This window comes from Trematomus bernacchii, unplaced genomic scaffold (genome assembly GCF_902827165.1).
Source record: "Trematomus bernacchii unplaced genomic scaffold, fTreBer1.1, whole genome shotgun sequence".
Classification (NCBI taxonomy): Eukaryota; Metazoa; Chordata; class Actinopteri; order Perciformes; family Nototheniidae; genus Trematomus; species Trematomus bernacchii.
This window is the reverse complement of record NW_022987547.1, coordinates 10,933,530-10,960,491: the sequence shown is the minus strand read 5'-3', so window position 1 is coordinate 10,960,491 and position 26,962 is coordinate 10,933,530. Positions and strand designations below refer to the sequence as shown.

The 26,962-nt window shown below is 39.4% G+C and overlaps 1 protein-coding gene across 1 annotated transcript in view; it reads left to right on the top strand.

Moving 5' to 3' along the window:
• lamc3 (laminin, gamma 3) overlaps window positions 1-26,962 on the top strand; it is a 130,578-nt gene that overhangs the window by 60,459 nt on the left and 43,157 nt on the right. Inside the window, exons 7-11 of the mRNA XM_034123598.1 lie at window positions 1,560-1,658; window positions 2,547-2,683; window positions 3,672-3,791; window positions 14,191-14,389; window positions 25,474-25,583. Of these exons, the coding sequence (XP_033979489.1) occupies window positions 1,560-1,658; window positions 2,547-2,683; window positions 3,672-3,791; window positions 14,191-14,389; window positions 25,474-25,583 (665 nt within the window). The remainder of the gene's footprint in view (window positions 1-1,559; window positions 1,659-2,546; window positions 2,684-3,671; window positions 3,792-14,190; window positions 14,390-25,473; window positions 25,584-26,962) is intronic.

Genomic DNA, 26,962 nt, shown 5'->3' with positions numbered 1-26,962 from the left:
TAATGCAGGTTTAAAGAGAGGCTCAAGATCAAGGAGCCTTTAGTGAAAACACATTACTGATTTAAGAACCCTTGGAACACATTTCCTTTAATGAATATCACAAGTTTTGGCAATGACCTATTCATTAATCAATAGCGTATAATGATTTTACAGTTGACCCTTATTTTAGATGTTTCTCCCTCAAAGAATTCTACACACACACATGCCAACACGCACACTTTCTCTCATCCATGCAGTAAAATCAGGCCGTTGGGTTGAGGTGAGAATTACTCAGCCCACTGGAGCAGAAACAAGTAGAGACGCCTCGCCTGGGGATAATTTCATTATTTGTAATAGTGCCTCATTAAAAAATAGATTTTGTGTTACAGGTGCAAATAAAAGTAATCAATCAATGCAGGTGATCAAATGCTTTTTTGACATTACCCAACACATCGCCTCGTTTTTATCAAGGTTGTTTTAATTGTTGTGTTTGATTGTGTACTTAACCAAGCATCTTAGTGTTTATTGACTGTTAATACACCTTGGCCATTAATCTTTTTTCAAAAAGGTCATTTCTGTACCAAGGTTCGGCTTATTTGAAGCTAATGCAGTTGCACTTACAATGGCTTGGGTTTTTGAAAGCTACAAAAACTCTTGGCTAAATTGCCTTGGATAGAAATGTAGAACATATAAATGTAATGACAAGGACAAAAATACATTCACAGAGTGGACTAGTTATTAAGGAGAGATTCAAGGCCAGAGACAAGTACCCATATTGTTGAGGCGTCCTTGAGCAAGCCTCCCCACTGTTTCCAGGGAAGCGATTGTGTAGCTGACCATCTGTGACGTGGAATAAGGGGAAGCCAATAGAGTATTGCCAAGCACTTATATTATACTCTTTGGGGTTCCAGGAGACCATTCCACTTTGACTGCCAAACAAGCTGATATAGTGGCATATCTCTATTAGCTCGTCACAGAATTTGACTAGATTGGCTATCCCCTTAGCCCCCATCGACCTGTATTTGTTTCTCAAACTTGAGAAGATAAAAGATACTCTTAGGGGCTCTGCAGACTGTTTCTATAAGAAATGGCAGTGCTTGATAGATTACTTCAATAACCGACAAACACTCCCAACCGTATAGTGGAACATTTATTTTTTTATTTTTTTATTTCCCTTTTTTTATTCAGACTCTTATTTATCTTTGTATATACTTATCCCTCTTACTACTACTACCTCTACTTGTTATTTTATGTATTTTTATTCTTGTATTTGTTGTTACTGTGTTCTTTTTGACATGGAATAAATGTGTTTCCATGATTAAACTTGTATCTCTATGGGTTTTCAAGGTATGGGTGGGAGGGGTTAGGTTCATTCTAAGAAAAAATGAAAATGGAAGATTATCATTGTCCCAATTGGGAACCTGGATGATTGAATCTGTTTTTTCAATAAACAAAACATTGACCAAAAAAAAAAAAACCAGTCCACACTTTCCAATGACTGCTCCTTGTCTCTTAATAATGTGCCTCATTTTCTCTTGAGTGCAATGGATGTTAATCCTGTTTCCTCTTGTTTCCTGCAGGCCCTGTGACTGTGCCTCCAGCGGCAGTGTGGGCGTCTGCTCTGCTCTGGACGGACGCTGCCACTGTAAGCCACACGTGGAGGGGCAGAGCTGCGACAGGTGAGTTATAAGATTCTTTATAACGTCACGTATGTGCGCAAATAACCTATGGTTACCAAGGCAACTGAGAAGGCCTCCACAATAGAACAACTAAAGACTTTACCGACCATTCATTACTTTGAGTGCAGAGTAAGCATTCACAGAAAAAATAATTTCTCCTTATTATGGAGCAAATACAAAAAGAAAATAACAAGGTTTATGGGTTCCTTTTTAGATAAATCGTATTTATTGTTTTTATTTGTGCACGTTATCTGTATTAAAAAAAAAGCATTGATGAATTTTAGGAAATTAAGTTACTAAAAGTCCTAATTTTTAGGATAAAACGTTTGGTCCATATGACAGGTAATCACAAAATCAGTATACTTTAGTTTTAAGAATATTTTGTATAAGCATTTCTCCCAGGTTTTGAGTTTTCTGTCATTTTGACTTCTTAGACATTATCTTCCAAATGTTGTGCCGTTGCAACACGTCGATAACCAAGTGCCTGCGCCCCTCTGTATGTTTCTATCTCGCTCCTCAGGGATACAGGATCAAACAGATGAACTCACTGTGACATCAGCAATACACACAGCCCCAGGTCTCAGACTATTGAATAATTCTGTGCTCCCTGTTTGTTGACTTTTTGGCTGATTTCACGGCTGGTTGAGCAGGCTCCTCTCCTGTGTAATGTGACGAGTGTAGAGGCTGATTTCTAGCGCTGTTCCTGTCCACCCTTATGCCAGAGAGTGTTTGTAGGTCAGTGCTCAGGGTCCTCGCAGCTGAGCTCCATTTGGCCCCATCTTCCATAACACTGCAGCAACCAGCAGGGATGTGATAAATAGCTGCAATGAGGGGCAATATTTAAATGTTGTAACGCATGAGGGAATGTTTGTGTGTGTGTACCTACAGATGCAGGCCTGGCTTTTTCAACCTACAACACGTAAACACAGCAGGCTGCCAGGCGTGTTTCTGCTTCGGCCACTCGCTGGCCTGCTCCCCGTCCAATCACTACGCTGCTGTCCACATCACCTCTGACTTCCTTGAAGGTATTGTCTAAGACTTGCCAGATATTAATAAGGTTTCTTTGTTTCTGTGGGGATGTTATTAATCAGCAAAAATAAAAATGACCGGGGGTTTACTTTGTTCTTTCTGAATTTGCACCGTCTTCATTCTCCTTGATTTCTGTGTTTTATTGTGCTATAATTAAGAAGTGTCTTGTGCATGTTTGTTATTTTTTCTGTAGTTCAACCGAATTGAATATGTTGTTTCTATTCAATTTGAGGGAGTTTGCCCTTTTAGCTTAACCTACTGCAACTTGAAAAGCCTGCAATTCTACAACACACAGGCTAATAAGAAATACTTTCCATCAATTTACAACACATGAAGATGTAGACAAAATGCTGCAAGGGAATATAGAACCTGCATTCCTAAAGAGGACATATTCTGCTCATTTTCAGGTTCATATTAGTATTTAGTGTCTCTGCTTCTGTGACATGTCTCCATGCTTTATGATCAAAAAGCTCTTTATTTTTCTCATACTGCCTGTGCTGCAGCACCTCTTTTCACCCTCTGTCTGAAACCAGAGCCCAGTCTGCTCTGATTGATTGGATTGGTTAACCGCTTAGAGATGTCCCGCCCCTTAGACTATAACGTACAATGTGTTACAAAATACATAAAACAGTATTCTGATTGCATGTTTCAAATGCAATGGTAGATACTGTGCTGAAAACGATTTATTAAAAACATATTATTATTAGGTTTATTATGTTTGTCTGATTCTATTTGCAATGTTTCTGCATATGTTTTCTTTATTTGCTGTGTGTTGAGTTCTCAGGGCCACTGTGTGTACTGTTGTTATTTTTCTCTGTTGATCTCAGATAAAATAAACCTAATAGAAAAATAATCTGAACACATCTCCTGTAAGAACTCAAAGGTTTATACTCTTTGTATACAAAGCGCATTTACCATCCAGACATCCTGTGATGCAGAGAAAAGCCGTGATTCATGTTCTGAAATGTTTTCTTTCATCTCCAGATCAGGACGGCTGGTTGGGGGAGTTCTCTGGAGGGCAGGAGTACTCCCTGCTGTGGAAGGAAGGTGAAGTCTACCTGCTGCCTCTTACTGAGGAAGACATCGGCTTCTACAAAGCCCCCGGTGAGTCGGAACAGAAAATAGTAGAGATCTGAGTTCATCCATGAGGACACATCGTTACCTCTGGTTAGATGGTCCCCAGGAAGCTTTTGTCATATTGTTGACATTTATGTTATTAGATAACAAATCCTCAAGTTGTTGCTCTTCTTGCAAATATGTTAATGATACCGAAGCGTTCTTAATACCCATAGCTTGTTCCTGTTGTTTCTTAGTAAGATTAATAAGGGTCTCTGGCAGCGGGTCATGCGGCAGTTATTCTGACACCGTTTCCACCAATCTGTTATCAGAGCCATTAGAAGATAAGGGAATAAGCTGGGCCCATTTTCTATCTGCCGCCCAGCAGCAGAGGCCTGATGGAATTGGATGTCTTGGCCATGCTGGAGAAGCAACAAAGTAGAAATTGGCTCGGCTTCTTCTTGTCTCCGCTAAGTCGTTTCTAGGCATCAACTCACAGGCTCTCCAGCCACCATGCAGCTCGCAGCCAGAAGCAAAACAGGAGCAATCCCATTAACTCCGCATCCTGGAGGCTTAATGCCCACAACGCACGATCACAGAGAAACGGCTCCATTTGGAGGCATCTTTTTTTAGAAGGATGAAATACTTACAGCGGGATGTGACAAAGCCTGGTGGTCAGGCATCATTTGTAAAATGTTATTATGAATGTGTTCATAAGTCATGGTTGTGCAAGTTCGACTGTGTGTGTGACGTGGGCATGAGTCCATAATGAGTGCTTGCATGCTTTGCAATGTATGTGTAATTAAAAATGTACATAGTTAATAGTTTATTTTAAAGTTTCTTTCTTCTTCACACAGTTTATAGTCTCTGTTGGCCACGACGCACAGATTAGTGGCCCGACTGGCCGACAGCAGCTTTGTGGCAGCCTGCTTATCTACTTCGCACAGTGCTTGTTTATGTTGTTTCTCCGCATAATAAATGCACACATCTATTGCCTTGCCATCCCTATTAATGATCTCATTTTCTCTCGCTGTGTTTTTTTATAGGGGTGCATGTGTACAGTTACTTTAAAGATTAGACCGGAGTGGCAGCGGCTTTGAAGGCAGCTCTGAAATTCCCTCTCTTCCCCACTGTCTCTTCTCTTTTACATTTCATTTGTAAATGTGCTGAAATCCCTGCACTGTGTATTCACCAACGTACCAGATAATTCTGAGTGACAAGTCGGAGTCGGACATCATATGAAATGCAATTTCTGTGATTCCCAGGAATGTATTTGTTACCGTAGTTTGTCTTGGCTTCGGGTGTCAGACGAGACAGGATTCAATCATATAGGCTTTTTTTTATAAAATTGAATTTGTAGAGAGAACTAGTGTTTGGGATATGCGTCACTCACCAAGCTCCACAAATATCATCCAGCGCTAAGACGTCACAGATATTCTCTGAAAAGTGTCTGACAAGGAGTCTTTGGACCAGACAGAGATAGTTTGAGAAAGAAAAATAATTTCAATTTGAGTTTCCTGATTTTCTCATACCAACGCCACTTATGCCTTTTACTTTTTTCATCTTTCATTTCTTCAAATTACTCAGGCAGGACATAAGAACGGCTCCTTCTATTTCACTTCTATTTTTTTAAAACATCTTTCAAACTCTCTTGTCCAAATTACTTTTTCTCACCAGTAAGTGCCCAAGTCATGAATGTATGAAGGTAGACATGTGTGAATGTGTATGCATGCAGACACTTGGGGACACCATCGTCCTCTGAAGCATGTGCAAAGCCACTTGTCCTCCTCCTGATCCTGGACATCTGCTTGACGGTTGACACACGCAGAGTTCAAGTCCCCCCGGAGTCTGAGCAGACTGAACACACGAGCGCAGCTGCCAGGAACTATCACAGACAAACCTCAAGCACCTCCCTAAACAGTCGCTCTGACCTGCCTCCAACCACCGCGGTCAGCAATTGAGTCTGCTGGACGGTAACCGTGGCTCTTGGCTGAGCGGAGTTTCATGCTGAAGGGGGGAATCATATACCACGAGTCCTTACAGCCATCTGTTGAGAAGCTTGCCATGTTGATCTTTTGCACAACCAACCTGCTAAGGCCTGAAGCGGCAGGAAGACAAGAAAGCGAAAAATAAAAAAAGGATGGAAAAGCAGACAACATTTTAATGAAATAACCCTCTAGTCGAAGGCAGAGGAGAAGCATATGGCTGCTCTTGTGTTCAGGAGGGGAACAGAGAGCAAGAAGAGCAATGAGAGCAGCTCCAGGCTAACTGTCACTCTGATTCAAGCAGCAATTGCAGCTGAGAGCCTCACACAACCTGAGCACTAAATGCACCCAGCGTCTGCATATGAGCCTGGCTGGTGGCCTTGTCGTCTGGAAACATAAGCCAAACAGAAAGGAGATGTAGCTAAGGGAGATGAGAAAATTGGGTAGAGAGATAGAGAGACAATAGAGAACAAAAACAGGGAGTAAAGAGTGCGGAGAAAGAGAAGCAGAGAGAAAGTCAACTCACTAGTGAATGAGTAAAGAGTTCAGTAGGCTTGAAACCAATACAGTGATACTTGTTGTCTGACCACATCTAGAAGTAAGTGTGTATACCCAGTCTTCATACTCAAAGGCTTGGTGAGAAGCCATCACAGCCTCCGATTGGCTGCATGACTTTCGAATCTCTCTCCAAAGCTCTGTGTCTCCTGCATGTTGTGTTGTCTGGACACAGTCAATCTTTCTGGCACTCTCTTTACTCTCATTCATGGTGTTACGCTTGGTTGCTCACACACACAAAGCAGGACTGGGCACACACAGAGGAACTTTCATGCAACTGGTTTCAGGTTCAGAATTGCACTAAACATAATTTCCAATTTGGAGAGTTAAATAAAGCAATCTGAAAATAGCCAGTGTCATGCAACTATAATTGTTTATTTGACTCTAAGTTGCCAGCTAGGTTGGTCAATTTTAACCTGTAGTATTGTTGCATCTTTGCATCTTATTTCGTGTTGTTTATTTGCTGTGAAATATCAAATTGTACGTTGTGTATCGCTTTTTCTTTGTAAACTAGCCTGCTTCTTTGTTTCATAATGGTTTTCCTGGAGCCATTGGTGCATTAATGCGTATTGGTATGCTGAGGAAAAAACACAATCTAAAAGAGCTAAATTCTCTAGGTGAAGGACTGGCTACTCAAAGCAATCTCCGCGCTGTGTAAGATTAAGCGGGTGTCAAGAGAGACAGAATTAAATAGCCTAACATAATATGGATTACAATAACAGCAGCAGATTTCTGAAGATTAGCTAACAAAACAGAAATCAAATGTTAGCAAATTGTTTAAACAACCTTCATGTTAAAGCCAGCCATTTGACAAAAAAAGTCAAGAGAGGACAATCTACTTCTGAAGCACCCAAGAGACCATATTATTTTTGTAATATTTTGGTTATAAGGTTGAATCAGTTTTTTGGCTGTTTCAGACAGGTATCAAATGTGTTGCTCTGGGCTTTACACCAAGCAACTCAATATAGGTACAGTTGAGAGAGAAATCAAAACTTTCCTATCTTCCTATATTGTATCTCCTATCAAATAGTCTGTTTCAGAAAGTTACAAAGATGTGTTGAAAATAGGCCCGCCAACTCCAACATCAGAAAGATGTCTAGAGAGGGGATTTCAGACACTGTTCGACAATCTCTGGAGCTCTTTGTTCGAGCATACTGAGGCCTTAAGGCCGTTAAGACCGACAATAGCTCTTTGTCAATTCATTTCATTCTGTTCATCTCAGAACACAGCAGCATCGGCACAATGGTGCAGAAGCCAAGGGCTCAGGCAAATGCTTTTGAATGTGTTGATTTGTTTCCTTAAATAGGGTAACGGTGAGGTTATTGGCTGCATAGGTGTATTTCATGTGTATATTAATTGGTCTTCATCTACATATGTGGTGTATATTTCTTTAAAGGATACCTTGTGGTTTTGGTCATGTATTCCACCTGCAGACAGTTTAGTAGAGTGCAGTGGATCTGCTTAAAAGTTTAAAGTTTGTCACTTCACCCTCTGCCCTCACACTGTCTGCTTTGTGGTCGATTGGAGCCTCGGTGGGACCTGTGTTTGTGAGAGGCAGCTTTGATTGAATTGAAATTGAGTTGATTTAATTTGGTTGGAGCAAAGTCTAAACCCCCTGATTGATAGTTTGCTCCTCAGCCATTCCCCAAAAGTTATAGGGAAATCTATCAGCGGTGGCTTTATGTGTTCCTGGCAGACTCAGCACAGTCCGTGGACTTCAGATCATTCTGACACATCCATTGAAACTAAATGGAAATGGACTGGCACAGATTCAACCTTTGTTTATTTTCAATTTGTTTTGAAGTTGTTGATTGAACGTGCATGCATCATTTATTTAGTTTGACCCAGGACTGTATGTTACCTTGAAGGACCCCAATGAGGGCACTACATACAAATATTAACCTGACATTTTGCATAAACCCATTCCCAGAGCCCATGTTGACATCTTAAATAACATATTTTCCCCCCACAGCCTCAAACCAAAAGATTCAGCGTACGATGATAAACAGAGAAAACATCAAATCTTCTAAAGCGGACTAATTAACACATTATGTATTGTTTGTTTAATCTGCACAAAAACAGAAGAGCAAAAACAATTAATCTATTTCCTGGCCAGCAGCAGTGACTTCCTGAAGTCAGGATAGCCTGGCACAACCCTGGAAAAGCAACATCTGTTAATACTATAGTTACTATTTTGCTATGGGTTGAACAAACAACACAGAAATTGCAAATCAGAAAAGTAAGGAGGTGCCGGTAGTCAGATCTTAGGACTTTTGGCTTGCTGTTTCCCCCTGAATTCAGTCTTCATGCCAAGCTAGAGCAATTGTTTCCTGGCTCTTCATATTGAGCATACAGACATAAGAATGGAATCTATTGATCAACATATGCATGTATTGCCCTAATGCTTAAAGTACTACACAGAAGAATGTGATCTCTCAGTTGTAGAAAGGATAGAAATATCCTTAAATACAGTACATTATGTGCAGACTGTGGTATTTAGAGATTGCTAAACTTTTGAATTCTCCCCAATTTGTCATGTAAGATGAAATAATGAATATAAATCCATGGTAATACACAGACAGCAGATCACACTTACACATGAATAATCCTTTCATTGTTTTCTATAGTGATTCATTGCTTTGGAGAGGGGCCCGCTAGTAGGGGCCAATCCTGGATGCTCTATTAGGGTTATGAGTAATTATGCTGTGGTACTCCTGTCCTCACAGACAAAAAGAAGAAGTACCAGGAACAACAGGAATGCAAATCACACCCCAGCAGAATAATAGCCAGCGCGCTGTATCTGAAACACGACCATAGGGAACTCTTTAGGAGAGAATATTAGCTTAGTCACACAACAGTATTACTGGGCTCATTACCGACCGTTATGCAAGGAATGTGCGGTATGCATTTCCTATTAATCATTTAAAAAGTAATATCTGTTGACTTTTATTTTCTGTGAACATGAGTTTCTTATATTACTCATTATTATAGTCCGTCACTCTCCAAATAAAGGTAATTGCTTCTTCCAGTTCCCCCAAAAATAGTAGCCCTTTAGAGATTTCCCGACTTATTAACGCAACACAAAAGGAACGTGTGCTTGCAGATGCTGTTCTGTTAAGTGCATCGAGTATAGTACTGTATGTCCTCAAAAGAGAAGGCTGCAGAGATAAGGTTTAAATAAATAAATCCCCAGTATTATGAACATTGTGTTACTGTATCAAGCTCAGATACTTGCAAAAGGCAATTCAATGTTGTTAGATCATTCATAATATACTTAATAATATCAATGAATATATAGTAAATAAATGGTGATATTATTGCAGTGGAATGATGTGGGAGGAAAATAAAGAATAAATAAATGATTATTGATAGTATTGCTATCCATTCATTTCGTTTTTGTGTTTTTACACACTTGAATTTCCCGTTCAGCACATTTTGGCTATTGTAAACGCCAATCAAAATGCGACAAATCCCTACCTATATTACTGCTTTTACACAAAACATATGTGGAGATAATTCGCCTTATATCAATCATTTATGTATTCTTTATTTTCCTCCCACAACATTGACCATTCAACAGCCGTTTTAGCTAGTACAGTAAATAACTTGAAATAATCTTAGCCTAACCACATAGGGAGTACTAGGAAATTGTGCCTATGGAAACTGTTGACAGCAGGTTACAGTCACTAATAAAATACATTGCTTTGGGACTTTGAGAAAACAATTCAAACACTACAAGTATTTTATTTATATTCTATACCGGAGTCTTTTTTCTGTTATGTGCTTCATTTGCACTGGTATGAGTTGTGGCTTTTGGACCCAGGAATACATATTGATTGGTTATTTCATTTAGACCTCTCATATCGGCAGTTTTTCCACAGGTGAAGATGTTTAAATGTGAGAGGGCTCAATAAAGGCATTCCTGTCTAATTGGTGATGGATTTAATCGAAGTCTCTTTTTGTTCCCGGACTGGCTGAGCTATTCTTATTCCTCGTTATCAATATGTATTGATTGTGAAACTACACTGAGATGTCTGGAAGATCATTTGACTTCAAAAGGAGTTTTGTTTTTGCTGGTGATGATTGTCAGGTTGGTTTTCAAGCCCCTCCCCCTGCTCCTGATTGGCTGTTAATTATCTATTTCTATTGATTCTGAAGGCACATTGGTATGAATGATGCCTTATTGGACTCGGGACATAAAGTGCTATTGATTGGTCATGTCTTTGAAGACCTCCCTTTTCCATCACTGTCTGTTTTTCATTTCCTACAAATACTAAACCCACAGCGTGGAATGATAAATATAAACAACACAGTGTTCAATAATTCGTGTATCATCTCATTAAAATGTAAATGATCAAAAGCTAACAGCTATGACCAAAGCGATATTTAAGAACGAATAGTTAAATGTATTATTTATGTACTTATATAGGAGTGACACAGTTATAAACCACTTGAGAACAATATATATATATATATATACTGTATATAATTGAACTCCCTAGCTAGTGCCACTGCAGCTGAATAGTAGCTGGAGAGATACAGCAAGAATACTAATATAATATAAAATCCAATAAATGTAGTAATTGGTAATGCAAAAAGCATTATTTACTGAACCATGAAATGCATTAAATGATTAAAGAAGACGAAAATACCAGTTTAGACTTAATTGGAAGAATAATTACAAAAATACATTAAAAAGTAATAACTTGTTACTTTAACTAATGACTTTAACACATCGCTGAGTAATGCATTACCGACAGCAGCCAAAACCTCAACGGGGAAGCCTTACAAATGAGTTTTAGGTCAGATAGAAATTGAGTAAACTGTCCGTAAATGTTTGTGTGAGAGTGAGCTACAAATATGAGGAAGGGTCTGTGGAGGTGATGACAGGCGGTTGTCGGCTGATTGGACGATCAGACAGTGGAATGCTCTGAATGACGGCAGAGGCCCCTCACAAGTCAAATCACCCACTCAAGTCCTTAGCCCCCACAACCCCCAGAGGAGCTCAGGATGTACTTCACACACGATTACGCTCCAAAACAAGGTGGCAACCAAGCATGCAACCTGTCAGGTTTGCCCACTCGCTCACCCAGAGCTGATAGAGAATAGCAGCAAAGTTGTTGTTTCTTTTTCAAAATGATTTTTTCATTTTTAGATCTAACTGGTTCAAGTCTTTCTTCAATAGATTAGATTCAACCTTATTGTCAATTGACAGAGTGCAAGTATTAGGACAACGCAATGCATCTAACCAAAAGTGTAAAACAAGTATTAAAGGGCAGAGTTATTCATAGTATAATATAAATATAGACTGTACATATGACAGTATTTACACTATGAAAAGTATGAGGCGGTATGAAAATGACAAACAGAAATTGAATACACTATAGATCAGGTATATATAAGAGAGTATAATACACACACAATACAGAATAAATATACTATAGAACATTTGTTGTTTACATTTTTCCTATTCCCATATTAAGGGATGGCAAGATTTCCTATTTATATACATCAAAATAAAAGTAGCACTTGTGGAGTTGCTGGTGGGTGAGGGTATGTTTAGTGGGGCTAAGATCTTTGAAGTCCTGCTAATGTGCTGTAATGAGCCAGAGATGAGAGGGGGGGTAATTACAGACACAGAATAATCCTGCAGAGTTTCATGTGGGCTCAAAGAGCCTGAACCCCGCTGAACACACTCTGAGAGTTCGTAAATATATCCACAAAGATAAATACTAGCTCATCTTATTCTACTTTACATGTTTTTAGTTAACTTTTTACATATTGACTTGCACATTGGTCACTTGCAACATTCTCTTGCGCTATTTTATTTATATTCTCTTTCTTTTTGCACCATTTTGATTGTTGTGTGTCCTATATATATGCATGTTGCATTGTTGGAGGAGCCTGGGACTTATGTTTTCATTGCCATAACTACATGTAGCGACTGTGCATATGAAAAAAAGGATTCGATTACAATTACTGTTGGGAAAATACTGAATGTTCCTTCTATATCCGAGTAGCACATGATAACAGAGGCCCTACGTAGCTGTATACGTAGCCGCCGGATGTATGACTACATGGATGACGCTCATGAGACACTGTGTTGAAGTTATGATAGCTATCTTCCTAAGATTGGCATGATGACACAGCCCCTAGAGAGATAGGCATAATGACACAGCCCCTAGAGAGATAGGCATAATGACACAGCCCCTAGAGAGATAGGCATATGACTGTCATGTTTATTGCTTACGCAGGCCTTAGCTAATCTTAACTAACCATAAGTGGCTCTTTTTGGACCCGGTGAGGTGGTTTTAAGTATCTTTGTAATTACATTTTTTTATCATTTCATATTCCAGCTATTCCTCAAAAAACATGTTTTCGATATCATGCCATTCACATTTTAAATGTACATTTTAAGAAATTGTAGTTTTTGTATTACTACCCCAAGCTTCCATAAGTGGGTCAAAAATGACCCGCATGCATTTTCTATGGAATCCTCTGGGAACCTTTGATTCTTATCACCTGTTGCTGTCAGGAATACATTCACTGTAGACCACACAGACTACATCACACGTGACACCTCTCAGGAAGATTATTTTACACAGCAAGATCTGATACCTGTCAGTATAATAATAATAATAATAATAATAATAATAATAATAATAATAATAATAATAATAATAATAATAATAATAATAATAATAATAATAATAATAATAATAATACATTATATTTGTATAGGGCTTTTCAAGGACTCAAAATCGCTTTACAATATAAGGGAAGGTTAGGGTGGGGGGTATAGGACTATCAAACTTGATCAACCGGCATGGATTGATGGGGGGGGGGGGGGCTATTAGTAGACAAGAGGAGAAGAGATGAGTTTTGAAAAGGGACTGGAATACTGTGAGGGTCTCAGAATAGCGGAGAACAAAAATGGCATAAAAACATATATTATTCTAATACGGGTCCTTTTAGACCCACTTATGGAAGAGTGTAGGGTCCAGTCACTCGTGCATGTCAGAATACTGCTTTGAACCAGTATTCTTCCATCTTGTGGACTGTAACACCCTCTCTTGTATATAAGCATATCAAGGACTCTGAAAACTATTTGTCCCATGCAACCTCTGTGTGTGATGACTACTTCCATTCTTGCAAGGATAATAAATACATGTATCCTGATATTGAAGACCAAGCCGGTGACGATTGATATGTTTCTAACAATTACATTAAAACATGTTTTATCAGATAACTGTTACATTATTAAAAAATGAGATTACTAGCAGGATTTCAGTGTTACAATACATTTTGAAATACAGATCAGGTGGACTTTGTGAATTATTTTTCTTTAATAATGTTTACTTTAATTCTTCTTTATTTTAAAAGACATTTATTTTGTAAGGCAGTAGGTGGACACTTGTTTGTTAAACAATCATACAGTCTATGCTTTTGATTCATATATTTAGCTTAAACAGCCTTTATGAACTATTACTGTTACTACATTTTCTATATGAAATACCTTGTTTTCTTCTTTTCTAAGCTAACATTGTTACATACACTTAAGTAAAAAACATCTTATTGTAATTGTGTTTCTCTTGTTTTTATTTGCATTGCATTTGATATTTAGGTTCTCCAAAAGTAACGAAAAGTGCATTTATTTTAGGTTTTGATAATCAGATTTCGTTACTGATTGCATTTTTGACATGTAACTAGTTATTTTAACGGATTACCTTTTAAAGTAACAACCCTGTGCATATGACCATAACACCTTTGAATCTACTAATTCAGCTCCCACCACCTGCAGACAGGTAAAGGTCTCTGTGTTCCCTACATGGATGGCAGAGAATGAGCTGAGCCTTCAATATCAAAGCTGACTCCACTCTAACATCCAACCTCTGTCCTCCATCTAGAGAAATTCCTGGGTCATCAGATCCACAGCTATGCCCAGCTCATCTCCATCACCTTCACCTCCGAGACCCCCGAGCTGCTGCCGGACCACGTCACCTTGCTGCTGCGCGGCTCCGGAGTCACCCTCACTGCTGACCTTTCACCCCAAACAGTGCTTGACCCTAACCCCCGCCTCACATTGCAGCAGACCTTCACTGTCAGGTACAAGGGTGCAGGATTGTTTGTCAGTCTATGTATATCAGGGGGTCCATTTTTTCACTGAGGGCCACATACAAAAATATATATGAAGGGCTTGGCCACTCACTAGAGGTTAGGTATGTTGCCTCATATGTAAGGTTAAGTTATAATTTAGCACAATCAATCAAATGTAGATAAATTATTCTTGATAATTGAATATGCTTAAAGAAAAAAAACAGCCTACATCACAGCCTTCCATTAACAGGGTTTAATTATTTTCATTTTGTTACAAAAAGGTTTGGGAACTCATCCCTTAAAACAATAGCGTCAGATTGCTTCTCAACTCCCTGCACAGTCATGTATAAAGGAAATAGGAAGGGTAGATATCAAGCTTGTTATGCAAATAAGTTATTGGGCTTTTTTTTGTTTTATCAACTTAAAGGGGACCTGTCATGCAAAATGCACTTTTGTACGTCTTTTATACATGAATATGTGTCCCCGGTGTTCCAGGGAACTCACCAAGTGTCAGAAAACACAACCCTCTCTATTTTCCTCCATACCCAAATCTCTAAAAACGGGGGCTGCAACGGATCTGATAAAACTGATCCAGATTTGAACATTTCTCTGACGTCAGGACAGAGGAGCTGACCTATCAGGGGAATGAGAGGTTGCCGTGGCATGGTAACAGCATGGTAACAGCATGGTAACACGACGCTCGTAACTCGGCCCCCTCCTTTGCAGGGGGGCGTGGTCAGCTGCAGCGCATGCAAAGACAGGGTGGAGGAGAGCAAAATAGAGCGAAATGAGGCATGGCTAAAATGCATGATCTGTTTGGTATTTTGAAAAAGAAAACGTATAAATATATCTTATATAGGTATGGCCCTACAATATATTATTCAAATATAGCATGATATGTCCACTTTAAATTGTAATAGAAAATGTGTCTTAACACATGACTACAGTGTCATATATGTTACATAATATTTAATAAGAACAATATAAGTAAAGCGCAAGTTTCAGGTGTGGGCCATATTCCATTTTACTTTTAGAATTAGCTGAGGGCCAATAAAAAATGGACCCAGGGCCACAGTTGGCCCCCAGGCCGTAGTTTGGACACCCCTGATGTATGCTTCCTTTTCGCACTGTTGAGCTTGAGTCTCTCTGGCAAGAATTAGCCTGAATATGTGCATAAGAAAGGATGTTTGTTTTTCTCTGCATCTATTCATCTCCCTGATGCCTGACTTACAATAAATATAGAGTCTGCTGAGGACAGAGTATCCAGGACAGCCATGTTCAGACTGAAGCTCACCTACATTGAGTGTGCTGTCAGGGTCCCAGCAGAACGTTGAGTTATAAATGTAGTGATGAGCCCACTCCCCCTTTCACCGGCTATCATGTAGAGCAGCGGCATTACACTTCCATTTGTATATTTTATACATTTAGCAGATGGTCTCATCCACAGCAACTTGAAGTGTGTGCTAAAACTCATCAGAAGTACACAAAAAGTGATAGTCCGGAGCACCAACAGTCACACTTAAATTATTGAGTCACTAAAATAATTATGGAATAGAGGTGAAGTAAGGACGACAAATACAAAATGGACAGACAGTATAGTGTACATGGACAAAGCGGTGGTTAGGGCAGCAACTTACTAGTATTATTATTATGTTTTGATTATGTTATCATTTGTTGTTAAAATATTTCAGGAAAAACTGAAACATTTCAAGCCCTGTTTCTCTAAATCCAAGCAGATTTGTTTTGTGTTTTGTTTTATCAGTTCATATTTTAATATGATATGATATAATATAAAGAAGAGCAGTACATGTCTATTTCAGAGGCTGCAATCAGTATTCTCTGCTCTTCTTACAGGAAAAACTACTAAACCATTCATCTTTTTTGAAAAAACTGAGGATTATATTTCCGTTGATAGACGTATCGATTAATTTACATATGGATAAGTGAACGCTTTGAATCTGCTGGTGCTAGTAATAATGTAGAAGGATCACCAAATCCTCCAGGGCTTACCCCTGGTGACCGTGAATGTTTGTACCAAACGTCATGGCTTTCTTAGATATGTTAGATCCGATATGTATTCCCAGCCATAGTGCTAACACGGCTGAAAACAGGTAAATATGAGAAAGAAGGGATTAGTTCAGAAAGCTTAACCAATATAGTAAGTGAAAACACTTTTATATGAGGTACATCTTTAAAAGATTAAGCTTTCAAAGATATTGTCACTCCAGGAGGCAGAGGAGGGGGGTCGGGGTAGAAAGAAGAGAGGGTTGCTGCATGGAATGAGAGCTGAGTGGATTACAGCAGCACCATGCAGAGCTCTAGATGGAGTGCAGGGTGGGTTCATGGCCCGGAGGCTCAGGATGTGGGCAGCGGTTCTTTTGCAGCCTGCTATGCCAACACCAGGGCTTCAAATTACAAACAAGCATCAACACACAGCCAGTGGATGAACTGTAACATCGATCTCAATGAGGAGAAGTGAAGAGGAGAGGAGAAATATGATGTATTAGACTGATTTAAGGTGGGGTTTAATCGTGTGGCAGTTTAACTTACATACATATGAGGAGGATACAAAAGTAAAGGTATCATACACTTGAAATATACACACTTAATATGGCCAAACATGTGAAAAATGTTATGGAGAAAGCAAATATGTATAGTAAATATGCAATATGAAAGTCTGCCTCTCAAGATAGAGATTAATGTAACCTTTACAAATGAATATTGTTATAGTATATCATCGGTACTACTCTTTTTCTTTCTTTTCCTGTTCTGCTACTGTTTTATTACTTTAAGACCTGAACTATATATTTCTATTGCAATTTAAAGCTTTCCAGTTATTTTCCCATAACATTTGAGGTGTTTGACCAAAAACGATGTCATTGGACGACTCTATACACACATAACTGTGCAGTTACATAACAGTTCATCGTCTCATTATTAGGAAAAGTGGTGGTCTGTTGTCAGGATGCATTCCTAAAGAGAAATAAAGTGAGTAGATGTATAACACGGGTAGAAGCAGCCCACGTGCTAGAATTTGAATGATGGATTTTCTTACTTAATGGCAAAGTTAAGTTTAAATGAAATTAATTCTCCATATTTTTCCACCATCAATGGATGAGTTAAAGATCTCTGACCTACCTCAACACTTTGCTTTTAACAGTCACAGTTTTAAATATAATTAGTGTCACTTCCTCTGGTATAATGCATACTGCCTCCCACACCTATACGTGCCTATTTTCTCTAAAAGCAATCAGATCCTATTCAAACAACTGCAGCAGCATATAGAGCAAAATATACATTGAAATCCAACCTAACAGAGCATTTCCATATGAATGCTTGATTAGTTCAATAGTACATTGTGACAAGGTTTACCAAATATTGCTATTTAATATAATAAGAGGGCAACAGCACCTCTTTAAATCCTGCAGCAATCAGACGTTAGATGTTGTAACAAAGATGGCAGCAATCAGAATCAAGCTGCGACACAGTTCCTGTCACAGAGCGGATGCTGTTTGCTTTACTCGTCGATGGCAGTCTGCTGTCTTGTTTTCTCCTTGTCTACTGTTAGATCATATTAAGTAGTGTGTGTCAGTTTGTTTGTGTTGTTAGACAGTTGATTAGCATCTGTATTTTGAAACTGAGACTAAATCAAATTTGAGTTGTCTTGTGCCAGCCCGTATTTCCTCTTTACTGCAGCATGACCCTGGGATTATTTATGTCCCTTTCTGAAGAAGCTGAGGCAGGCTTTACTTTATTTACTTCCGTGCAAGCTAACCCAATATACACTTACAGTATGTTAAAGGATAGGTTTCCAACCATTACAGCCACCAAAAAGTATTTCAATATACATATTGGCATGTGAGTGCTATTATAAAAAGATAAAGAATCAATAATTATGTAGACTTATCGATTATTCAATCACCAGAAAGATATGAATTATCTAATTTGATACTCAATTAATCGTTTAAGTACTTCCTTCCGGCGAAAAAGTCAAACCTCTCAATTATTGAGATATTTGGTTTTTATTAGTTTAAAATGATATTAAAAATAATATCTCTTGTTCTTAAACTGACAAACAGTACGTTTGAAGGCATCCCCTTGCAATTTAATTAAACTTGGATTAACATTTTTCACAATTTTCCATCATTTAATCAACCAAAGATTTATCGATTGATCTAGAAATGAATCTACAGATAAATCATTAAGGAAATTGTCACCTTACTCGAAAACATGTAAACCTTTCCTGGCTATTATCTTTGGCTCGGTTCTATTAAATATTCACAGCATCTGCGTCACCAATTGCCCAGAGAGGCAGATTGTGCTAGAACATGTAGTTCCCTCCTAAAGGGGAACGAGCCCACTCTCCTCATCAGTTGTTGGACAGACCTGTCCAATTGGTTGTTGATATTGACTCGACTATATGTAGTACTGCTCCACAACCACTCTCTGCTTGCAGTCTGCTGGCTCTTTCATCTCACATTACACTTCGCTTGGTTGCAACAATCTGCTCTCAGCCCAGACCCATGCTGGTCTTTCCCTCCTCAGCCTTCACAGTGAAGCGGTCAGAGTCAGGAGAGACTGGAGAGCTGAGGTCTGGTGTAACGGCCTGTGGAGAGCAGGAGTGTAATCAGTCATATTGTTGTGGAGAGATCCAGTGGTGTAACTAAGTACATTTACTAGAGTACCGTACTTAAGTACAATTTTGAAGTACTACATTTGTGCTACTTTGTACTTCTACTCCACTACATTTCAGAGGTAAATGGTGTACTTTTACTCCACTACATTTATTTAATATATTTAGTTACTTTGCAGATTTGGATTAATGATGTGAAATATAAAACAACCCTTAGAAGTTCCTTTACTGGAGTAAATTCACAAGCTACCCTGCAGTATACAAAGTCATTCAAACTAGCTGCACCTTTACCAGCTTTGAGAACACTTTAATGATCAATCATTATAAAACATATCATATATATTATTCTGAAATGGACCAATGTGTATACTGAGTACTTTCATTGTTGGTACTTTAAGTATATTTAGATAGCAATACTTTTCTTCTTTTACTTGAGTAACAGTTTGAATGCAGGACCTTTACTTGTACCAGAGTATTCCTACACTGTGGTACTTCTGGATCTGAGTACTTCCCCCACCTCTGGAGAGATCTCATTATGCCCGTCAACTGTGTGGAGTGGGTGCAGCTGGCCCAGTCTCACGTTCAATCTGTTCAAAACGCACCCAATTCATTCTCTATTTTGGTTCTCGTCCCGCATTTGGCCTGGCGTCCTGCAGACAGTAATCCTTCTTATCCCACTCAGCACCTCCTTCACACTGTTTTGTTTCAATTTGTCTTCAATTCCACCCCTGTGTTTCTATCTTTAATTCTCCTCCTCAGCGCCCGCAGACCAACTTAACTTCCTCCATGTAGCAGCCCCTGGAACCGTCTTCCTCCCTAAGAAGGGATTTAATTGTCTTTGTTTTCTAGGGTTTGTTTAAAGAGAACTGCAGAACACATTTCAAAGACACTGTAAGGTCCACATGGAAATTGACATGTTATGCAGCCGGGAAGCCCTGTGTTGTCCTCTGTGTGTGCTCCACAGGGTCTGTTCCAGTCCATTAGCTCCAAACAGTCCTGTAGATTCTCCACGTACTTCGGGGATCAAACTCTCACTGTGTTGATGACAATGGGAAGCTGGCTGCTGCTGACAAGAATCTGAACAGGCAGTGATATTTTTAAAATGTAAAGAAGCTGAAGAGAAGGAACAGTAGGTTGCATCATCCTGAGTAAGACGTACTCTCCTAGCTTCAATACTTCAGATAGGAGATGATTAAAGCATAAGCAAAGAGCTGGCCGGCATTCTGGGTGATGTAAGGTCGGATTTGATCGATTTTGTGAGGTGTAAACCTGTAGGAGTGTGGTGGTGTTGTTGTTGTTGTTGCGATGACAGGCTCACACAGTAGTTGGGTGTCTGAAATCACACTGCAATTGTTGGCAGTTTGGGCAGCAGTGAATATACCTGTATTGTCAGGGTAAAACAACATTTCTCAAAGGACAGGTCAATCTTGTTGAAATTGGTTAGTGTGATGGGGAAAAGAAGAGATGTTCCACTTCAACTGGAGGATCAAGTGATGGAAGGTGAGACAGAGCCCCCACTCCCAGGTACTGGGAGATTGATGGAAACCTTTCTCTTTTTTTAGAGCCGACTACATTGCATGGACTCTGTACTTTAAGCTGCTACATTCCATAATTATGTTTTATATTTCTGCAGTCGGTTACTGCATGTATACAGTCCATATCCTGTATGGATTGAATATGTGTAGCCATGCTGCTAGCTTGCCTCTAGGGATGGCAATATCAGTATATCAGTTGTCAGTTTGTCAAAACTATATCATGAACTCTCAGTCATTTTATACAAACATTCATGGTCCCCAGGGGATGACTCCTCCAGAAACACCATGAGGTCCAACTTTCTGATTATTATTCATTCATAATGAAATTTGGTACACAACACTGAAGTTATCCACATGTTTCTTGTTTGTGTGGAAGAGAAACTCCCTCTGGGTGGAACTTTGATATTTTAGCCTTTGCAGACAATTCACATGCACACAAACCTGTATAACACTACAGGAAAATAGCAAAAAGCTAAATAGGGCCCCTTTAAGTTCACCTTCTGTATAATCTTGTATATATTTGACTTTTGGAAGAACCATTAGTTTGGTTTGTGTGTGTAATCCTTTAATGGGGCAGAGGGAAAGCTCCAGCCTGGTCTTCAAGTCAAGAAGAACACATCTACTTTGGCTTCTTTGGGGATCCAGCCCCTGAACATCTTGTTTCTTTCTGTCCCTTCCAATATGTTCATACCTCTTTCTGGTGTCTGGGCACTGGTAATGAGTTTCCCCCTCAGCACTAGGAGCCCCGGCTCAAGATGCTCTTTGGTTACTTTTCTGAAATGCACTGGAGCTTGAGCAACAGAGACTGTCATTAAGTGTTCCTCTCTGGAGAACCTCTCCTCAGATCTCATTACACTTCTCAGGTGCACGCACAGATGCACTTCACTACATGCTCTATATCATTCCCTCATGCTTCCTCTATCTTTGTCTGCCTCTCTCTGTCACACACACATGAATACATGTCAAGAAGCTGTGCAAATGCAAGCTTTCACTGAGACACATCCATCCATGTGGCCATCTGGTAGTTTCGATTGGCAACAATCCAATGAATCAAAAATAATAACGGTTTGAAAATAGGAATGTATTTGTTGCCAAGTGTTTTGCTAAAGCATGAAAAAACATGTGCGAAAACACACACTTCACAGCCGTGTTGACTGACAGCATCTGCGTTCATAGCTGGGATACAACCTGGATAAATAAAGGTTTGAAATGAAATGAAATATGTTAACCTGTTAAGTGGCTGTGTTCCCACCTGGTGCAAAGATCACTTCAAAATCTGATAGAGGAAAAATATATGGAAGCGTGGGTATTTGAGCGCAGGGGATTGATGAGAGGAGGAGGTGAATGGCTTATATAAGGTAGCATCCACTCTTCCCTCTGATGTTCCCTCTGTTCACTCTCCATTCCCCTGGATGCAGTAGGCGGGGAGCTTGTATTGCTGTGCTTGTAGCTGTATGCGTATGTCGCGGGCATGTTAGCATAATATGTATGCCATAAGGAATCCCTCAGATGTTCAGACCCTTTACATTCAACTCTACATACACTGGGAAAAAAAGTGTTTCTGGAAACTGCCTGTATGAAAAGGTATGAGCCAATATGCAGGAGTCAGCAGAGTTCTAGTAGTAATGCAGGCATATTTTCCATCTGTCTCTGAGCTTTTCTCTGACACCTTTTAAAGATTCACCAACTTGGATCATAGATCAGGGCCAACTGAATATAAATAACAGAAAACAGGCTCATTGCTGCCAACGTGAAAACAATTGCTGTGTGCCATTTGTGATTTATTTACCCATAACTCAATTCCATTTACTATTTAAATGTACACTAACTTTTTCAGAATAACCAGTGATGTTTGAGTATTTTATGTAAATAATTGGGTTCTATATTTAAGGATTATACAGTATATATTATATTCAAACTTTATATAGGTTTGTTTCCAAAATGTCTGCTAAAAAATGCATGTTATTGTTATGTTATAGCCCAATAGGGAAATTGATAAATTACAACAGAAAAAAAGCAATAGCTTTGATTCAGTTTTACGAGCCATGTTGTATATCTTTCTGGTTTTGTAGAATTGTAAATAACAGTTGAATCAATAAGTAAAACAGGCAACTATTCAGTGAACTCTTTACACAATTTTCTGCATTATAGTTCACAAACTTTGATGAGTAAACGTTGTTTAAACGGCGTTATGTCATGATATGATTATGGTAGACCAATATGATAAGTAATTGCACTTAGTGCCATAACTTTCCTAATCAGTGGGTGGTTTTTATATTATGTTTTGATATGAATAGGAAATCTAATAAATGAATAAACATACACAAGCTTAGATTGGGAACATGCTAATAACATATCCTCATACACGTTTTATTCAAGTAGCTCATTTGTATTTTTTTACGTTGTAATTTACATGCTTATTTATCTTCCCTTATCATTTCCTTCTCACACCCCGATCTGTCTTGCTGTCTTGCTCACCTTGTATCTCTATCTGTGTGCTCTCTCTAAGGTGTGTGTGTGTGTGTGTGTGTGTGTGTGTGTGTGTGTGTGTGTGTGTGTGTGTGTGTGTGTGTGTGTGTGTGTGTGTGTGTGTGTGTGTGTGTGTGTGTGTGTGTGTGTGTGTGTGTGTGTGTGTGTGTGTGTGTGTGTCCGTCCGGTATTCTGTTGGGCTTTTCTCTCCCCGTTGATCTGCTCTCATCCTCAGCGGAGCAGGCTTAATTACAGCGTGGCTCTCTGCGCTCTGCTTGCCGCTGATTAAAAGGGACACTGACGCTCCATAGGGAGAGCATGACTGGGAGTTTGTTCACTTTCATGCACACTCTGCTTATCTCTGTCTGACCAGCTCCATTACCATGGCTCTGAGGCCCAGTTTGTAATTGCCTCTCTTTATTACTGCGCCTACATGTCAGGCCAAGGAACAAGGACCCGCCGCATCAATGGAGAGTTTGTGTGGCGAGCAGGGAATGCACACATACACATTTTCTCATGTGCACAGCGTAAATGTGAATGCGGAGACATAGGGCATGCAGGAAAAAACGTATTTTGAAAGCGAGTAAGTGCCATGCTGAGGAGAGTTGACCTAATAAAACAGAGACCATCGAACCCTCACATGAATGCCTGGCTTAGCCTCTGATGGTCAGCAAACTAAAGGTTTTACACTTTATTCTTTTGTGCTTTGCGCCTATGACTACTGGGTTCATATATTATTATTAGGAACTACTTTTAAATAATGTTCCCTTTTATAAGTGTGGTTTATAAGTTGTATCAAATGCTTTAATTAATAGAGCAGTTCTTTGAGCTGGAAATGCTAACATCAGCATTACCGCAATGACAATGCTATATTGCTGATATTTTAGAATATTTACTATAATAGTTTTTTGTGGTATGGTGCATCAGCATATTATCACTAAACTCAAAGACCCTAAGGATAATAAGATTGTTTTCCTAGGTATATGGTTATGAACCAAACTATTGTGATAATTCACACTGAAGGGAATGTCTTTTCCTGCCATTTCTTAAAATAGATGCAAACTTCAACATCATCAAAAACAGCTTACCATAACCCTCAAATACCCTTTTTCGACCAAAGCGGTTCCAAGGCCGGTTCTGGTCTGGTGCCCGAATCCAAACCACTTTCCACTGCTTTGTGTTTCCACCAAAGGACCAGAAAACTGGTTCTCATTTGGAACCAACAACTACTGGGCTGGAACTGAGAAACACGTACATACATCAGAGGGTTACATTCAAGGCTTGGGCGGAATTAGCCTTAGCAATATGCTGAATGCAGTGAAGAGTAGAACATTTTTTTAAATCAGTAGAGCCGAGAACCCAAAGTGACTCAAACTAGTTTTTAGCTGAAGCACCTGTTTGAGAATGCCGGTGAAGCACATTTCACGTGCCCCTCCAGGACTCTACATATGACACTGAATTAAAGTGCATACAAATGTGCCACGTCCCCTTGGAGAAGAGTATAAAGCTTGGGATGCCGCTCTTCAATTAGATCTGGCTTCGTATGAATAAGAGCAGCATGAGCAAAGCTCTAAAACAGTCTTGTTGCTGTAGTGATGTCATGACGTGGCTTTTACTGGGCTTTTGACAGCGGAAAACATTGTGAACCAATTGCAAACCAAGCTAGCACCAGAGCGGAACTTATTTCAATTGAAAATGGAACCGTGAATGTCTGTTCAAAATGTCAGCTAGAGATATAAAGGTTATATAACATTGATAAGAATAACTTGAGGATGGCTAAAAATCTCTTGCATTGCCTGGTTGTGGAGCTGCAGGGCACCTGGGACCAAAATCCATTCATTAACACCTGTATTTAAACCGGCTAAATGGCTCATTAGAAATATAGAAACTAATGACGACTCGTTAATTACACAGCGTATTAGAAAGCGTTCCCTGTAATTGTGTTTCCTACAGCTGGATGAAAAGATGATATGGATATGTTCGTCATGCTGCTGCTCCTCTCCTTGGGGACCTTCATGCTGGGACTAGATTCTGTAACAGTACATCACCTGTGTGGAGCTGACTCAGCGCCTCTCATCAGGGTAGAGAGAGTACATGATTCCTGGGGTAAAACAGGCAGATGTCAGCTGGCTTCACGGAACATCCTTCAGCAGATGGCAAAGCTCACTGATCAAGACCCTGAATATGTGTGGAAGTCAGCAAATTTACAATTTTCTTCACACTCTGTGTGTGTCGGCTTGTAGTGCTGCAGATAACCCGCCGTAAAAGGTCAAGAACAAGACAGGACATTTTTTATCTTCTAGGCGGTGGAGAGTAATTAAATTGCTCTAAAAAAACACTCCAGTTGAAGACACATTTACAGCGTTGAGGTTTCTCCTGTTGAATTACTGTCTGTTATCATTGCAATGCATAAACACCCTTATAAGTGATGTGTTTCCTGTTTTGTCATTTCACAGGCTCCATGAAAGTGAGATAGGATTTAAACCAGCGTTGTCTGCATTTGAGTTCCAACAACTGCTTTACAACCTGACGTCTCTCAGAATCAGCAACGCCGGAGGGCAGAACTGTAAGTGTTTTTGTGTCTTTGCATAGAAAATCTAAATCAACACATATCATTTATATTCCTTTTGCTGAGGATTTTAAAGGTCTGCACCACAGTCGGCAAAGATACCAAATGCATCATTATAGACTTGTTCCTTACCTTTGGAGCATTGCTGTGCATCTGCAAGAGTATGAAGGCAATATGGTAGAGAAATTAACATTGTAAAATATATTAGTTGAATGCCTATTAACAATTAAAAAGTGCCACAAAAAAATTACAACATTTCCGAATCTTGTATTGATTAAAAATACATTGTCTTGAAAAAGTAGCTACTGCTGCACCAAATATAGTTCCTAAAACAATGTCAGTGTTGTATTCGGGGAATAGTTCAAATGTTCCAAATCTGGCTCAGCAAAAAAACAGGACATTTATTCCCAGATGTAAGTAACTAGTTCTGGAAATCCTCTTCTTATATTTATCCTCCTCCCTCTGTATCTGAGAGTCTGCATTGTGAAGTGCAGGCAGGATCTGAGAGGCATTACGGCGGATTAGAGAGCGAAGAAGACAGAACAGCTGGCCAAAATCACCAACTCACTCACATTTTACTTACACCATTTTAATTAGTTGCTCAGCGAAGGCGTTGTGACACACACTCATGCGCATTCACAAAGACTACCACAGGAGTTAGTGCACACAGAAACAGGAGCGCGATCATGCATATTCCATCAATGAGCTTCCTGTAAGCACACACCCACATGAGCGTGCAAACAAAGTCAGCTCACAGTTCACTCTGTATCTATCGCACATCACAGGGGAGAAACTGTGTTAATGATTTGTGTTCCGTCTCAAACACATTCTCAAACAGTGTCAGATGTGCCTTATCGCTGAAGGCTGCGCGGCAAACTTTATATTTAAATTCCCATAAAACTCTCCTCTCATCTGTCTCCTCTCTCCCCCTCACATCCTCCTCTATTCTTGAAATGTCTCTCTGAGTCCCCTTCTAACAAAACCGTATTATTTTAATGAGAGTATTGTCCTTAGACTATAAAGGCAGTCTTTGACAGCAGTCACGGTGAAGTCCTTTCATTCTCACCGCCACAGAAATGTAGTTTTGAACAGAGAGCACAGCCTTAGTGGAACTGTATGATAAATCAATTACTTAATTCATGTACAGGTACCTAAAGAGACCCACACTGTAATAGTTGGCACGGCTGCAGTGAGCCATTTAAGATTGAAGGGAATTACAATCTTGACAAGGTTTCCTCCAGTAAGGATTGATGGAGGGAACTTGCACAGCGTGACTTAAAATGAAATGTTTTTAATTAACTGAAATAGTGGTTTCAGTGTCTGAATATTGTTTTAATTGCACAGTTTCCTCTGTTGAATGAGCTAATAGAATTCAG